General features: G+C 34.4%; 1 protein-coding gene across 1 annotated transcript; it reads right to left on the bottom strand.

Annotated features, from left to right (window-relative positions):
• Positions 1–435: 435 nt before the first annotated feature.
• Positions 436–18529, bottom strand: LOC120351093. Its single transcript, XM_039427066.1, has 4 exons — positions 18403–18529; positions 15530–15751; positions 10616–10752; positions 436–552 (listed from the first exon to the last, which is right to left on the bottom strand). The coding sequence occupies exons 1-4, from the start codon at positions 18527–18529 to the stop codon at positions 436–438; spliced, it is 603 nt and encodes a 200-aa protein (XP_039283000.1).
• Between the last annotated feature and the right edge of the window lies 1 nt (position 18530).

The raw sequence follows: 18530 nt of genomic DNA, 5'->3' as shown, positions 1-18530 counted from the left end.
GAAAAGTGGTTTCGTCTTTTCTTGAGGCAAGATGATTACACAAGTTGAAAATCAATTAGCAAACTATTATAAGACATTGACACTATCGGTATGTCTAATAGACGTTTTTGAATTACAATAGCGGAACGACTACACAGAACAAAACAACTTGTCTCAGCAAAAGTCAGTGGCTGACAGAAAGCATATATTAAGCATAGCTGAATGTGTATGCTTAATGTAGTATGCTAAAAGGTGGGCTAATGGCTGAAGCTAATATATATAATATATATCACAGACATAATATTAATTGTTGTAAATTTATACTAAAAATAGCTAAGCTATTTATAGTTTGACAATTTTCAATAATTAACAGTTTCTTCCATAGTTTAATAACTCTTATAACTTAATAAAGCGTGGGCCTATGCTAGAGTAGAAAGAAATTTAAAGTAATTTTGTTTAACTCACTCTCAGATCACTAGGTACTTGTTGCAAGTATGTGTTGAAATACTTGGTTTGACTAGCATCAACAATCAACACTCTCGCCATTTTGAAATAATGAAACTGCAATTTCACCTGCAACAAATATTAACAATAATTAATGTCACAAAACATACTATTGGCTATGTGGCTGATAGTGTTTGATCACCACACGTGGATTTCACGTAGATTCTCGAGTAGCTATGCCAGTGGCATATCCAGGGAGGGATGTGGGGATGTATCCCCACCCCCCGAAATGAAAGCTCATTTTTTTGGTGGCTGGATCAGTCACAAAAATTAGCATCTAATACCATATTTTCGTTGTATTGTACTGTACGTAAATCGAGAAATAATATAATTATAAGGGATGAGAGTATAGCACTGCAATAGCAAAGATAATAATAATGAGCTTTTTTCTTATAGAAAGTGACGAGTGGTTTAGTGCGTGGGGACTAGATAGCAGGGGATAGAGAAACTACAGATAGCACTTCAAAGTTAGATCCCTTTTTACCATCAATTATCATGAAGAAATTCAATATAGCTTATATTGCTCTAGTTGATTACACTTTATTCAGTTTCATGCTTATCCTTAAATAAAACTCCAGCAGCTTCTTCTAGAGAGTACATACCCCCGAAAATTTCACAGTTATTGTGAACGGGATAGTTTCTACCGTAGGCAGGAGGAACCCTTCTAATATTTGAAAGAAAATTATTTTTTATGGCTACCCTGCTGAGCTACGAGTCCTTTGATATAAGAACAAAATTTTCCACGTGGATTCTTCAGTAGCTGAGTCCTTAGATTTAAGAAACATTTAATTTCTAAATATATTTAATAAGATCTTACCTGAAAAATTTCAGTGATGTCTTCAAAGGTAAAAGAAAATTTCACTTGTAGGTTATCAACGTAGGTGGAATACTCGTGTATATTACCACAAAACAAACTTTTACCACAGCGAATTATGCCTAGTAATAATGTTCGTTGACCCAAGTATAGGCTAATGGTGTCTTTGTTCCAACTTCAAATAAATTTTTTTCAAATAATTATCTGATTGGTCAAAATTACATGCATGCGTGGATAGCGCATCACAGTTCTGCCACCCACCAAATTCTTGGATTGGGTTGAAGATCCATTCTTTTTAATGATGGTTAAATAAAATGCAAAAACATACCTTTGATATCACTACTTTGAATTTGTTTTTTGCGTTGATTATACAGAGTTTTCAAAACAATACATCTTTCTTTTGTAGTCAGAGAAACAAGTTGAATTATTCTAATCTAAATGTTACGGCACTGGCATATCTATTTCCCCAACTATCCATATTAAATTATCGCGGGCAGAGGCGGCCCTAGAGTTTGCGGGGCCCAAGGCAAAGTTTAACGGTGGGCCCCTTTTAATATCTAAAATAAATAATTGTCAACTATTCACTTGGAAAAAATTGCTGATTCAATGAACAAGAAATAAGTTTGTACTATAAATTTATTATCATCATTTGCAGAGCAACATGTATAAGGATATACATCCATTAAGTTTTTCTCAATCAGTAATTTAACTGCTTCACTAATTTTCAAGTCCACAGGTATGGTTCGGCAGTACATTTTCAATTCTCTTCGCATAGTTCTTCGCCGTCAAAGTCGGAGTTAGATGTAGTTTCTGTCTTAAATGTTAGCGTCTCTCGAAGTTGTTTACAGAAACTTAAAATCTCTCTATCAGATTTGTCCTTCAATGAATTTAGTCTTTAGAGATACCCAAATCTCTCTTCATACTTTTTAAGCTCAATAAATCTCAACTCAGTGCTTTCAGTAATTTTATCAATGAGAATATAGAAAAAATCTGTTCTGAAAAGGTCTTCTGCATTTGAGCTTATATCATCTTTTCCTTCAAAAGAAAAGCTGATTTATTTTTTCTATGTCTAATTTTCTTGAACTCTTTTGATATACTAAGTTCTTCAGCAATCTCATTTGCACTGACCATTGCAGAGACTAGGCCATTATTTCTGTACTCAGCCAACCAAGATAGAAACTTATCGAAGTGATTTATTGCTGATCCTAGGTCCATGTCAGCTCTTTGCCACATTTTACTAATAAACTGAATTTTTACCAACAAATCGTACCAAATAATTAATGAAAGTATGAAATCATACGAAAGAATCTCATTTGTTAGTGTATTACATTCGGTGGCAGTAGCAGAATCATTAGTAGAATCTGAAAGTTCTTCTAAACACTCAGCAATCTCTTTTAGTTGATTACGAAGAGCTTTAACACTTTCTACAACTCTACATTCCCATCTAGTTTCTGATAGAGGCTTCAAAGTAAGGGTAATATTTGTTTTTTTTTTGGAATACTATTAGAATATTATATATTCACAAGATGAGGTTAGTTTGGGACCAGGATTGCACTCAAGTTGTCTTGATGTTGATAAATTGAGAATTGATTTAGTTGGATTGAAGCAAAGATTGAAGCGACGATTCTCTCAGAGAGATTAATCAATTCAATTAATTGAATAGTTCGAATTGACTGGTAGAATAAAGTAGAGTAGTAGATCACAAGCTGAGCAGAGTAGTTGAGTGGATTTGAGTTTGTAGATAAGTAAATCTCAGCAAGTGCAAGCGATTGTAGAGAGTGGATTCACAGGACATCGTATCAAGAGTAGTAGAAGAGTAGATTTGAGTAGTTGATTGAGTACCTAGTTGAATAGGTTAGAATATACAAGTCCTGCTTACCGTGAGTAGAGTCAAATCAAAGAATTGCAATGAATTACACAAAGCATCACATAGAATTTATAGAAATGCATTGAGCATTGCAAAAATCATTACTGATGAGCTAAAGTACTTGATTTAAATAATTTAACTGAAATGCGACACGAGGCGACTTGGAAGATTGAAGAACAAAGTTGAACATACTAAGTTACTGTGAATTGGAAGTGTGAGAATAAAAACCTGAATGCTAGTTCCAACATGAAGACTAACTTGAATAATGCTCTAGGTGATGAAGAACACTTGTGTGGAAAGAGATATTAGTAATTTGTTTAACTTCATTTTGAGAAAAAAAGCTGGGAGCAAAGGCACAAGAGACAAGCGGAAGAGACAAAGAGTGGTGTGTGACGGAAACGCTCTGGTTTGAAGCCGAAAAAATGCAATGTGGAATGACTTGAAACGTTTACAAAAGTAAATAAAAAAATTGACATCAAGACTTAATTAAGGCTAAAAATACATCATAAAAAATGCCAAAACTGACGAATAATTAACTTACATGGCTAGGAAAAAATATATCAAATAAATCAAGAATAGAAAAGCAAAACTACAAACAATGACAAAGTGGGACGACAAGAAACAACGACAATGCAAGTCAGCGAACAAGACATCAAACTGGGTCAATAATAATAAATGGGTCGTGAGATCTGACAACAGTATAATACATTAATTATTATTGAATTTCTCACTTTCTTCGAAAAGTTCAAAGAGCCATGGGCAGTCAGACCAGTTTTCTAGCTTTTTCTTGATTGCTCGGAAATAAGTTAATATAAAGTGTTCTTCATACAGATAAATATATTTTGCAACACTTCTATTACACCCTCCTAAGCCTCCAGCTGAATCTGTGTACCAATCCCAAGGCCATAGATAAGATTTCCAAAATCCTTGTACTTACGTCGTCGCGCAATACAAATAACAGGGTGTGCAGTGATAACCGAATTAAAAATTCGGTGTGATAAAGCTGTGTTGTAGACGATTTTTGCAAGAGATGGAAAGGGGTTGAAATTCTTTACTACATCCGATTTGTTGGCCAGAAAGCCTTAATTGAAGCATTTTTAGGGATTATGTACAGGAGTCTCCCCCCTCTCTTTTACTCCAATTAGCATGTACAGACAGCAAGTGTCATATGTATGGGAACCCTTCAATAAATTGGAGACTGATTAATAAGAGTATCATAGAACATTTTTATCAATGCCATCTTTCTTGTTTTAAAGAAGGCATTTGAAATTATGTACAACATAATGGGTGCTTACATTTCGAATATTCGAGTTATGACCCTTAAGTCACACCCTTATGAGGGGTAGAAATTCAGTTGCACGTCAAAAGGCATAGTATTATACCAATAACTTATCCTGAGATTTACAGTATTATCTACAACAGTCTTCAACTTTTTGAAGGATTCCCATACACATGATTCACTCTGTATTATATCAATAATTGAAAACATCAACAATATAATCACCCAGAATTCACCTTGGAATTCAATTCTATCGATGTTCAGTGATAGTTCAAGAGTGATTTTCGATAAAATAAATCAATTTGAAAATTATATTGACAAATGCAAAAAAGTTGTTAAAAATAGTACGGGCATGTGACAATCACATTATGAATTTAAGACTTTTCCACTTTTATATGAATTTCACATAAAAAAACGTTTCCTAATTTACTGTTTTCACACACAAAAAAAAACGTTATATTTACATTGTGTGCGGGACTGTGTCTTGTCACCAAGTCAAGTCTTATCTATTGTTTGTGAATCACGCAAAATCCTGTTGATAAATTGTTCCATCCAGGTAAGCATATTCTTAGCCACTAATGTGATTAGTTTTTTTTAATTCTTCCATTTTTATAGAAGTCAACATGTCAGTGGCGTAGCATACACCCCCGCAGACCCCATGATGGGGGGTGTCCGGGTCAGGTTCATCTGTTCAAATTCAAATATTGTATTGAAATAGCTTTAAAATAATGCCAAACATCTGTCAAAATCTGTGTTTTTATGCTTTTTCGAGAAAAGACTGACAGAAAACATTCAAACTTGGTGCAGAGGTTTAGGTAGAATCTAGGAATTTTGTGATAAAAGGACATAAATATTTCAAAGATACACCCAAAAACGCAATTCTCCAGCATTGTCTCACCTTTTTTCATAATTGATATAGAATATCGAAATTTAGGTTCAACTGCAGTGGAAATAAATTGTATAAGGACTTTGGAATAAGTGTAATGATCCATATAGAAGTGTTTTTCTGTATTTTATCAGCTTTGCCAAGACCAAATTGACTAAAAACGTTCAAATTAGGTACAGAGTCCATCTCATATATTCTTTGCTTTGAAGTGATTTTTTCAAGAACAACAGGACTTGAAAAAGTAAACTCGATACACAGGTTCAGCTTAGCTAAGTTCAGACGTTGCTTAATTAAAGAGTTTGTTTCCTACAGTTTTTTATTGAGTTTTCAATGCATTTCTCCAAATTTCTTCAAAGAAATATTTTTGTAATTGATGGGATTAGGTACATAATTGAAATCAACCAGAGATTGAATCAAGCCTGAAAGACTCTTTTAACCTTGGATCGAAGGAAGTGCAAGCCAAATGGAAAATGCAGAATGCTGAGGATATGCAGAAAAATGCTGGAAAACTCATGAACAACGCTGAAACCCGCCTTTTTTATGCTGTATCTTTGGTATTAGTTCAAAACCCTTTTAATACAATATTTCTACACCTTAGCTGAACTTCTCGAAAATTTGAATGAACAAAATTCGAATATTTGCTGTTTATCTGGTCAGAAGGCACCCTTCAAAATGGACGTCATAGATGGCAAAATGAGATGGCAAAATGAGGAGAACTTGATGACATCAAGTAAGTTGTCAAAATCGCACAAATCCAGGAATCAGCCAAGAACAAAGATGATTGTATGAACCAATATGGAATGTCAATTTGACGGAAGTAGTACAGTCTTCAGGACGTGTAAAACAGTTCAAGATGCAGAAAACTAATTTGTGGTTGAATAATCACTGATAGAGCATTTGTGAGATATAGATTGAATGCAGTTTACAAGTTGTAACCCTGATTCACAATTGGAGGCTTGCAGAGAAGCGAAAATAAATCAGTCTGTGGACCCCAGTAAAATTGAATGTAGAATAGAAAATCTCAAAGGAGCAGATTTTCTCAAGAAGGCAGAGATGCCGTGAAAAAGTTAGTAAGAACAGGAACTTTTCCCAGTTGTGGCTGGACCACTAGTAGATTGGATGCTAGACGAAGCACAGTTACAAATTTCACGATGAACACTTGCAACAAGTCCACAAAAGAAAATGAAGGATATTACTCACAAATTACTATAGTAAGTTCAGCAACACACATTGTTCATAATGAATTATGTTGGAACGAAGCAAAGCATTGCATGATGATGAGAAGATTGCATTGGGGATCGAAGATTGATCTTGGATAACTACCATGAAGTAGAATTTGAGCAATTCTACTCAAAAACTAGGAACTCATTGAACACTGGATGATATTTTGTACATAGTAACACAACACATTATTGGGCGGTGTCAAAAGCAATTTACGGAAACATTTGATAAAATTAGATGGAAATCTTCAGAAGATTGACACCAAGGTAACTGAAGTGGACACCATGTTTGTTACCAACACACCGTAAAGCGGTTGAGCATCAAGAAGAAGCTACACCAGCGCCATCTAGAATCAGAGTATGGCCGTAATCGTCCAATGGCAAGGCTGCAAATTCACGCCAAAGGCTGAATAATTCGATAAAAATGCTAAATAGGAATAATATAAGCAAAAACTAACTAGAAAATGACTAATATGAATATTAGACGATTAGAAATACCAAAAATGCATGTAACAAATACTTGGATACAAAGTCTGTTGAACGCCACCACAGAGAAATACAACACTAAACAGTGCTGCCAATGGCGGCATGCAAAGAGGATGAATTCAAAAACCTACAAGACTAATAAGCAATTATAAAAGGATATAGCTAACTGACAAACTAAATGTTCAGATTCAACATTATTATTCATGACAGAACACATGTTTTGTAATGTACAAAATTATACAATGGAAGTGGGATAAACTATGGTAATGGTAAATCGATGAATGTGTGGAATGTGTGTTTGGAATGGCAACAGAAAAGTTTGCAGTCTTAAATATTGTGATTCTTCAACAGTAAATAGCATAGTGAGATCATCTTGTATCCTACATAACTTTGTTCGAAAAAAGGAAGGAGCTGAGTACAGGCCTCAAGACATAACTCAACCTGAAAATGTAGCTCAATGTCTGACTGGTATTGAAACAAGAGACTTGGTGGTAAACAAAGGATCATCAGCGATTGCTTTGAGAAATTATCTGGCCAATCATTTCCTTTCTGCAAGTTTAACGTGGCAGTGGAAAACAGCAGTGTAACTACCCTGACTTGAGCTAAAATTACAAAAAAATACACAATAGATTTGTGATGGATACAAAGAAATTAATGAAAGATTTGGTTATTTATAAACTGATGGTATGATTATCACTTTAGTAAAGTTATTAGGTTACTAATTTAATTTGTAAGGGTCACTGTAAAAAATTGAACAAAAAATATTCACCCATTCAAATATTATTGTGCCTTGCACCGATTTGTACTCAAATTGAATCTATGTAACAATATTTTGCTGAAAAATGCAAAATAAAACCTTTTCTTACCTGGCATATTTACTTCAGCTGCCACTTCTTTCCATGTTTTCTCCGTTACATCTTTCCGTGATTAATCTGGGAGTTTGTAATTATTGTACAGTGCTTCATGTTTCTCCACTGCTCCAACTAGTTTAATGTTTATTTCTTGGTCACTCATATTAATTTAACAATATGCGCCATCAAAAAACCAACAGAACAACAACACAGCACCCCGTGATCACGTGTGATTGAAGTCTGCAATGCAACTGCAACCGTGGGCAGTGGCGGATCTAGAATTTTATTTTGGGGGGGGCTGAACAGGGGAAAATTTTGTGAAAGGGCTTACATTTAATGAAGTTAATTGTTGAAGTTTTATGGAGTAAAAACGTGTGTTTCACAGTAAAAGTTTTCAGGATGTTTTGTTTATTTATTTAATAATGAAATACATTAAAGTTAATAAAAGACAGATTAAAAATATGAAAAGGATTTATTTTTAAGTACATCGTACATTTAATATTTCGAAATAGTTCTACTGCCTGGAGATGAATAAATAATGATGGGGACACAGTTGGAACTTTTGTTTGGAGACTTGAAGTGATGGTCTGAGAATTAATACTGTCATTCATCGCTAGTCGCTGTACAGGAACTGTAAACGCCTTGTGTGCTTTTGAGCAAACTTTTCAATTACCTGTGAAAAGCATACGCCAGTTAATCACTCGATCAAGGACTGGATGATAAAAAACCAATGTTAAAAAGACAACCATGGATTGTCACTCAACCATTTTAAATTAAATTTTCTGATTTGTCCGGATTCTACATTAGTAGGAAAAACATAGGAGTTACTTGGAACCCAAGGTTTTGTTAAAACATTATAAATTTCCTCATCAATTATATTGTGCGCGTTTGTTTCAATGAAACCAGATAAACGGAGTGGGCAGGCAATGTAAATGTAACTAAGATATTATACAAAGTATTAAAACGTTAACGGATATCATACAATTGAAGACGTAGTAGTGGAATTAGGTCATTCTTGCCAATGAATATACTTTACCAGCTTTAAACTAATTATATTTGTATAAAATTTACATTCTTACAAAAAAAAATTTAGGCGTTTTGGGGGGGGGGCTTGAGCCCAAAAGCCCCCCCGTAGATCCGCCACTGACCGTGGGCCCACGATTGGAAGCGACTGGTCCAGACTGGTTTGAGATCATCACAAACCGGTCGCGCAGTGTGGGTCTCCCTACTCCAATACATTGCCAAGGTCACCAAAAGGTTGCGCGCCAAACTGGTTTGCAACTGTAGTTGCAAAGCAGTTGCTCTGTCCTCTGTGTGCGCTAGGCCTAACTCATCATTTGCAACAGATGGTCTGCCTCGTTTTTTTTGTAGTGTTTTACCTACATTGATCAAATTCCCAGCTACACTCATTCTAAATGCAAGTAGGTCCATGATATTTTTCCTTTTTATTGATAATTTCTCACAATCATTTCTATACTCGATCCAACTGTTCGCCAGTGCCAAGTCTACTGCATGGAATATCATTCTTAGAGTCCATTTTCTTGATCATATGTATACACAGTACAAACTTATCAACTGATTGACAAGGTCGACACCACCCATAGAGTGGTTATATTGTTTTACCACATTTGGTCGTAATAACTCTATATATTTATTCTCCCATTTTGACCATCGGCGCACTTTATCTTTTTGTTCAGCTCCTACAAAATTTGATGCTAAATTGACAGTTCTATTGTCCAGCCACTTCACCAAAACTATATTTCCTTCTCTGTTTATGACCTCATCATGCGAACCATGCTCTTTCGTCTTCATGTCTTTGTCATTCAATAGTGGGGGATTTGAAAATCTATTTACCGTTATAGTACCAGCTGCATGGATGTTGTTTTGCAATAAAATTTCAAATAGATGATATGACGAAAAGTAGTTGTCAAAAAAAAGTCTATGTCCTGCTTTTGAAATGTGTTCTGTCAGATAAAGAACAACTGATGCTCCCAGCCCTAGAGCTTTAAAATTATCAGCATCAAGGCCAGTTGTTGCACCCTGGTATATAAGCAAGTTATATACCAGACCTGATCGCCCACACAGAAGATATATTTTTATTCCCCATGGGTTTGGCTTGTTTTTGACATACTGCTTGATTGACAGTTGTCCTCAAAAAGGAAACATTTGTTTGTCAACACAAATATTCTGCTCCATATTCAATTCCTTGCATCTTTTCACAATTGAATCATAGATTGGCTGAACCTTGAACATCTTATTTTTGCATTCTTCTGGCCTACTCAGATTGTCTACAAGATGAAGGTTGGATGCGGAGTTGGAAGAATCTATCACAAGACATATTTTCCCTGAAAAGGGCGATTCCAAGAATTGTGTCCCAAAATAAGCGCACTCATGGAAACTTCAAACACCCTACTGCAATATGAAGAGCAATAAGTACTTCAATTTCTTCTGGTGAAGTGTTCTTGAAGTTGTTCACATTATTTTTGGAGAGCATACATATTGGTGCAGTCTGACATTAGTTTGAATATATCATCCCCAATATACTTTTTGAAATAGGATAATGGAGATCCAACTTCTGTAATATTCTCATCGTTCAAATTTTCCTCCTGCCATGTAGCATGAACCTCTTGAAAAGGAGACCTTGCTTTCCGCCATTGCATATCTTTTCGTGATGTTATACTGTTCTTGCCCCGACTGGACACATTTTGATTATCATCATCATTGCTTACCTTAGCGCTCTCCTCATCATTAGCATAAGAAGCTTCATTACGGCTCACTACATCAGCTCCAATCCTCTTCTTCTCCTGGCAGCTAACCTCTGGTACAAGCAGCTCATCTTCAGATTCTTGTTCATCAAATCCAATATCTGAAAGATTTCTGTCTCAATACAGTCCAGGATATCAGTAGCACTCATTATCCTCAATGTGTGTAAATACCAAATTCAAAAAAAAACAACAACACAAGAACCAAGACATATTTCATCATATTCCCTTTTGAAACTGGTCAATTTCAGTAATTTATGTTCCTTAGTTGAAATATTATAGGTGTTGAGTATAAAAAAATACCTGAATAATGATTGAATTGTGAATATATATTATTTATAATTGACTGAAAAGATTGAATACTAGTTTGTAGTTTAAAATTTCTTTTGCTACTGTTGCTGGCCCAAATAACGCTTGATACCGATTGGGCATAATTGTGCACATGTAATTTTACAGTGAGTGTACAAAAAAGTATGGTCTCTGATAGTCAATAAAAATGTCTAGATACAAATTCTTATATATATATATATATATATATATATATATATATATATATATATATATATATTAGAATATAATGCATTTGTTGAAACAATAATCAAGTTAGTTCTATTGAAAAAAAAAAACAAACTAGACTTACCATCACTATCACGAGCGGTTGACACCATCTTCCCATCCATGACTTGTAGTTCAAATATTCTTCAACAGATGGAGTAGTAGACTAACATAGTGATAGAGAAAGAGTTCGGTACTCTGATCATGTGGTTTCAACAGCTGTAAACTCATTCTGGATATTTCTACAGACCATGAAAGTTGATGTGCATAATTCTGCACATACGGTCGGAAGGGGTTAAACATTATTATAAGTTAGCAATTATTGCCGTGGGTACCTAGTAAAGTGAAAATACATCTTTTGGAAATGGTTTGTGAAGCTAATGCAATTGAACTTCCAAATTAAAAAAATAATTGTTTTGTCATTGTACAGACCTAATACGTATAATAATGATGTTAGCTATTTTAACAAACTTTAATCATATTTTAATTATATGTTGTGAGGAATAGATCCGCATCTAGAAAATAATTGATATCAATAATAAATTAAAGTAGGTAATATTTTCCTTCAACATTGTTCTTGACTTTGGAAATGATTAATAAGAAGTACACTTTAGGACTTTGATGATCATGATATATTTTCAAGAACAACAACACTACTCCTAATTTGGCTGTTGTAATCAATACATGTTTTAAACATTTTGTGCCGGTTGCACAACAGCCGGTTAAATTTTAACCGTGATTAATTCCATGAGAACCAATCAGAGAAGCCGTCTTTTCAAAAACGCCGTCTCTGATTGGTTCCTGTGAAATTAATCACGGTTATAATTTAACCGGCTGTTGTGCAACCGGGCCATTTTATTATGTTGATGCTCTTCTTGGTTCCTAATGTATTATGATAAACAATTTTATACAAACAATAATCAAACCACGCTAAGTCTGATTTGCCCTTGAGGTATTCAAAATTGCTCTCTGGTTGGGAACATAGTAAGGTTTGAAAAAAATCTGAAACAGAGTGGTTCTTTTGATACAGAGTGTGAATATTTTGAGAGTTTGATCTTTACTGGAATTTGGGCAAAGTTTTCGCCAACACAAACCAACGCAGTTCGGTTGAATTGAAATAAATTGCTATTAAAAAGAACGACTAGCATTCATAAGTTTTTACAATTAATGAATTAATCACTCACTGGTGACAACGAGATCTTTCGGCAGGTCAGCCATCTCAAGCCAAAAGAATTCGTTGTCACAGTAAGTGATTAATTAATTTATTGTAAAAAAATCTGACTGCTAGTCGTTCTTTTTAATAGCAAAAAGTGATTTAATATTAAGCAGTTCGTGATGGAAAATAACATTGAAGAAATAAATTGTGTTGATGGTAATTTTGTCCTTTACAAAGAAAAAGGTCTTGCTCTCAAAAAGGTCTTAGTAATGGGGTGCAACCTAGCATGCAAAACCTCAAAGGACTCGTCAGAATAAGTAAAACACCATAGTTATTTGTTATGCTTTAAGCGAATAGCTCAAATTTTTATTTCAATTATCTTTATAAGTATTTAATAGTACCTACATTTATAAAATTATATTATTATAAGAGTTATCCAATTTTGTAATAATTAGGCTATTGAATCTGATTTTTAAAAATATTTCTAACCATTAAAATCAATTCTGGTAAAGCATCTGAGTTTTATTTGATAATTATCAGATATTTATATTAGTTTTAGAAATATTAGATTATTTTTCAAGGACCCTTTACATAATTTGGTGAAGGCTATTAAAAACTTATCACCTACCTACGTACATAATTTGGTTGAGGTGCTTTAGCTATTCCATTTTTATATTACAATATGATGTGCTATATAAAAATGTAATAATTCGGCGAGGGAGAGACGAGAACTTATCAGAGAAATTCAATTTGATCCTAATTTCCCCTTGAGGATTGTACTGTATCACTCTCAGGTTTGTGACAACAGGATCTCCTTTCATATTACCAGGCCGAATAGAAGATACAAATTTCAAATTGCTGAATTTCAAGAAAAAGTCGTAATTCAAATAGTAAACTTTATATGGTTGAGGATTGATTCTTGCTGTCCGGCAAACCTCTACATACCCAGCAGGAGAATAAATTTCCCTATTGCGCAACTTTCGTTCAATTACACTGTGCATCAAGTCACACTCCATTTGGGTGTGACCCTTTTCAAGATACTTTTGTGTAATTGTCAGCCCGGTTTTGTTAGCTGCTAGAAGAAGGGCATTTGATAAGACACAGTTTCTGTTCTGGTATGTACAACCATCGCTAAAAAAAATGACATTGTCAATTTCTTCTTTATTTATCTCATTATTTATAAAGTGACTTATCACTGAAGCAAACTCATCAGCGTCAAGTCTGCCCTCACTCTCATCCCAGAGGTAGCATACAGCTTCATTAGTTTTGAGGTTATAAATTGTGTAATTGTGCACCTTCAATTTAGATTTATAATAAAGAGCAGATGCCTTCAAGGAAGGACTTAACAGTACTGCCTGCATGTCCATAGTGAACACAGCTGTTTTTTTATCTGTAGTATCCTTATCTGTAAATTTTTCATTAGCTTACCTTCTTAGGCGTTACGTATTTCTTATAAAACACACTAAAACACCAAAAACAGACAGTACAACACTGAAGGCAGCAACACTGCAATGACGCTAATGCTGTAACTAACCTAGAACCGTTTATACGTGGTTTTCAAACTAGAAATGGCTTCCACTAGAAATACGTGGTTCTATTTTTACTCAATAGATTGCAGTAGTGTGACCTTTAATCATTTTTATCAGCTGGATCACATGAAAAACGAGGTTTTACAACAAATTCATTGAAACCCCAATTTTTGAAAAAAAATCGATTTACGTGTTTTTACAATTAAGGCGACGAATTATAATTTAATATGCACTGATTTCAATGTTATGTTAATGATACATTCAAAATAGATCTTTGCAATTCAAAGGTTTTGGTATCCATATCTCTACAAATGAAATCACTAAACCAGTTACACCGATAATGATATAATGCAGTGATAATATTGTAACTGATATTCATAAGAGCAGATGTGTGACCCAAGTTATTGATTACACAAATGTCAAATCATCATTAGCATAGATAAAGAATAGCATAAGTAGATATCCCATGGTATAGGGCGTTCATGTCACAACTTTTACTGTTATCTCGAACCGATTATTATCAATGATAAGTTTAAGAAGTTATTTGATTGGTATATGTTGGCAGTTGATGCTGCATATCCTCTTAAACGTATCAAAGTTAGTAGCTTAAGCCAAAGCTAGATGATGGATGGTATACTGCTGATTTAATAAAACTCGAAAATAGTTTTAATAGCTATTATGGCTTACTAAAAAAATTCAGTAAGACTAACCAATTTATGGCTTACTAAAAATTTTAGTAAGACTATCCAATTCAAAGATAAATATATATAATAAGCTGTAAGGAAGAGTATAGAATTGCTATTAAGAAAGCAAGTATAAATTATTTCAACAACAAAATAGAACATTTATAAAATGAAAATTTAGCTGCATGGAATGTCGTTAAAATTGTATACTAATGTTAACAATAGAGGTGTTGATTCACATGATGTTGACAATGTTGATTCATTTAATAACTTCTTTATGGAAACGTCAAGGAAATTGATGAAATGTGAAGATCAGTGATTACCTCAGCTCTTACTACATCGATAAGCTCAATAGACCTCATGTAAAATTTTGTTTTTTGTTAGTGCAGATTATCTGTAAGTTACCAGAAAATACTTTTTGTGTAGTTGAGAAGTTGATATTGTGGTAATTATTCATATTGAATGAAAAAGACTAAGAAATTGTCAAAAACCACAGACTTATTGATTCAAGATAAACTTAGTTTATCAGAGATTGACAATGGTGTAATAACCGAAACCAGTTTTTCTAAGTATCAATAAATCTGTGGTTTTTGACAATTTCTTAGTCTTTTTCATTCAATACCAGAAAATAATTAGTCTTAGTAATTCAAGTTGTTTAGATTATAGCCTGTATGGTATATCAGAAAAGTCTTTTGTACTATAAATTCCTATTCCTAATTAAATACCCTTTGTATTTTGCCTATCAGGCATAAGCAAATTGGGCATCGTGCTGGGAGAGGATGCTGCTCAAAAACCCCTATACTACCATCTCCCATTGTCATACCCAAGTATTGTTCGTATATAAGAAGTTTTTTTATGCACTCTGTACAGCCCAGAGAGTGACCACAAGGCAAACAAAATCTGGTTGCCTCAAAATTTGTGCATAGGCGGCAAACTACTTTCACCAAAGGGCTTGTACCCTCGGCATTCTTCAAATCCTTCATCAAGTCATCTTTCTGCTCCTCAACAAATCTTCGAGTGCACATCTCGAAGGGACTCTCAGGGTTGAAATTTGTTGCTTTTGTTTTGAACTCTTTCAAAGATTCGTCCACCTCTTTAGCGAAAAACTCGTCTGCGGCATAATCCTCTTGTGGGGCAACAACCTCGGCGGTAGCAGCTTCCTCCATTTGTTGTGGGGCTTCTAAATGAAAAAGAAATATTTGTATCAAACAGCTTCTAAAAAACTATATTGAATATCTATAAGTAATCTCAGATATATGATAATGGAAAGCTGAAGAGCTGTATAAATGTTAGAGATTGAGCACAAAATTGTTTTCCAGTACTAAAAAATAGTTTAGTCATGTTTTCTTTCTTTTATTATTAACTTCTTTTTGTTAACGTAATTAGTTTTTTTCTGTTGTCTAGATTCGGTTTTTTTGTACAGTATTAAATTCTTATTCCTAATGAATAACATTATTTGTAATATACTTTTGAAATGAATGAGGCTGTAAACCTCGTTGGGATGTATTATTTTCATGTGATGATAGAGACTTGAAAATAGTCTAAATTTTATAATTTCTAAATACCCCCTTTTTAACGGTTGAAGCAATAAGACTAACCTTTGTTTTCTTTTTACTTTATTACAATATAGTCTCTATCCAAAAGAATAATTGACCCAGCATAGTAGGTTATAAGTTTTAATTATTAAGATAACTGCACGAGGTCTGATGTTCACAGTTCTCTCTTATTTTTAGTGGGTCAAAAAACAAAAATTATTTATTTTCTATTATATTACTAAATGTATTCCAGCACCTAAGATTTATCAAATTGGCTCTCATTATAATTTCTAGGCAACCTATTTTCAGCAACTTTGAACATGATAAGCTTCTGGATTTGGAAATGAAAATTGGTATAAACTGTAATTGGGCAGGTGCTTTAAGGCAAGAGAATTGATGATGGAGAACAAACCAGAATACAAATAATCAACTACGATATATTAAGAACAAAGAAAACAAACAACATTGTTGATTGTAAATTCACTCATAGTCAATATCATCTAATTTCAAGCTTGAAGTGCCACCTTTCGTCGCCATGAGAATGTTTTCCAATGTTTCTAATACATGTTGGGGCAGTCAAACGGCACTATTTTAGGTATTAAAATAGAAATTTTTGTTATAAACAGAAAAATTGTTACTTTTTGAATATTACCCCAGTAAGGTGGCAACCATCATTTTGCACACATTTTCTAAGTCTTGAATTGAAATTCTCACTAACACGTCGTAGCACCTCTGGTGTTATTGCACGAATTTCTTGTGTAATCCGCATTTTTAAGTCCTGTATTGTTGCTGCACGAGTCTCAAAAACCTTTGACTTGAGGTATCCCCATAAAAAGAAATCACACGAGCTTAGATCAGGTGATCGAGGAGGCCACTGAATATCCCCATTCCTACTGATCAAGCAGTTTGGAAAAAGATTTCTCATAAGATCCATTGATACTCTTGCCGTATGGCTAGTTGCTCCATCTTGTTGAAAATAAGTGTCCTCATTCACATGAAATCGTCGAAGTTCAGGAATGAGGAAGTTGTTCAGCATTTGAACATAGCGAGCTGATGTTACTGTAAAGGCGTGTCCTCAAAAAAATATGGGCCAATTATTCCATTCGTAGACATCGCACACCAAACAGTCACTTTGGGCGAATGGAGTGGCCTTTCATGAAGCTCTCGAGGATTAAGAACAGCCCAATACCGAAAATTTTGTTTGTTTACGTTTCCACTTAGATGGAAATGAGCCTCATCGCTCATCCATAAGTTATGGACGAGCAGTGGGTTGTCTTCAAATAACTGTAACATGTGTTCACAAAAGCCAACACAAATAGGATAGTCTGTAGGATTCAAAGCATGCACAATTTGAATCTTATACGGATGTAAATGTAAGTCATCATGTAAAATTCATCTTACGGTGTGAGTTGAAAGTCCAAGAGCAATGCTATGGTGCCTGGCAGATCTTCGTGGACTTCTTGTAAACGATTCACATACAGCTTCCACATTCTCAGGCGTTCTAACAGTTCTTACACTACCACCCCTTGTTACTGTTGTTTTACCCGCTGTTAGTCCAAACAGAAATGGCTTTTCTGCTTGGAACAGGCGCACGAGGCACAAGATGAAAATGTAGGCAGAACTTGCATTGTGCATGAATGAAACTTCGGCCATTTTCTAAATATGCTGTAACAATGAAGCCGCGCTGTTCATTGGTCCACTTCACCATGGTTACTAACTTCCAAACGTCTAGAACATTCCAGTCACTGCTACTTCCCCCACCATACACCTCCTCTACTACACTGGCTTTGTTAAATCGTGTGGTTTGACTGCCCCACCTTGTATGAGGAAGTCAAAGATAACAATAATTAACTCCAATAATATCCTTGACTCCAATAATATCCAATGAAATAGCTATATGTGAAACTAAGGAGTTCTGTAACAGAAAATATAGAAAGAAGAAGTGAATAGATAAAGGAAATTCAATTAAAGAAAAACGTGCCCATACCGAGAATTGAACCAAGTACCTCTTGGTTGTGACCAAGCGGCTTTACTGACAGTTACATTCAATGAATTTCCTTATGCTATGTACTTTGTCGGTCAATATTGCAGTAGCAGGAGTTCTTAGTTCTATTTATAGAACTTTCATTTTTAATTCCAGTTAATAATAATGATTATTATATTTCAGCAGTCGGTTAACTGCAATTTTCAATAATTATTCCAAGTTGAAAATAGTTGTGTTACATTGTCAGAAGTGTTGGTGTGTGATTTGAAATCACCAATTAATTTTATCCAAAGACAGATAATTCAAATTTACCTTCCAAGTTTCCAAGAGACACTAGGTCATGCTCCATGACTGCCTCTTCTTCTTCAGCATCATCCTTGGCAATGTCAACCACTCCCACATGATGGCTCATGGAGCTTAAGAAATTGGAGAGGCTCATC

Source organism: Nilaparvata lugens, chromosome 4 (assembly GCF_014356525.2).
Source record: "Nilaparvata lugens isolate BPH chromosome 4, ASM1435652v1, whole genome shotgun sequence".
Taxonomy (NCBI): Eukaryota; Metazoa; Arthropoda; class Insecta; order Hemiptera; family Delphacidae; genus Nilaparvata; species Nilaparvata lugens.
Note: the sequence above shows the minus strand (reverse complement) of the source record. Positions and strands in the feature narration are given on the sequence as shown.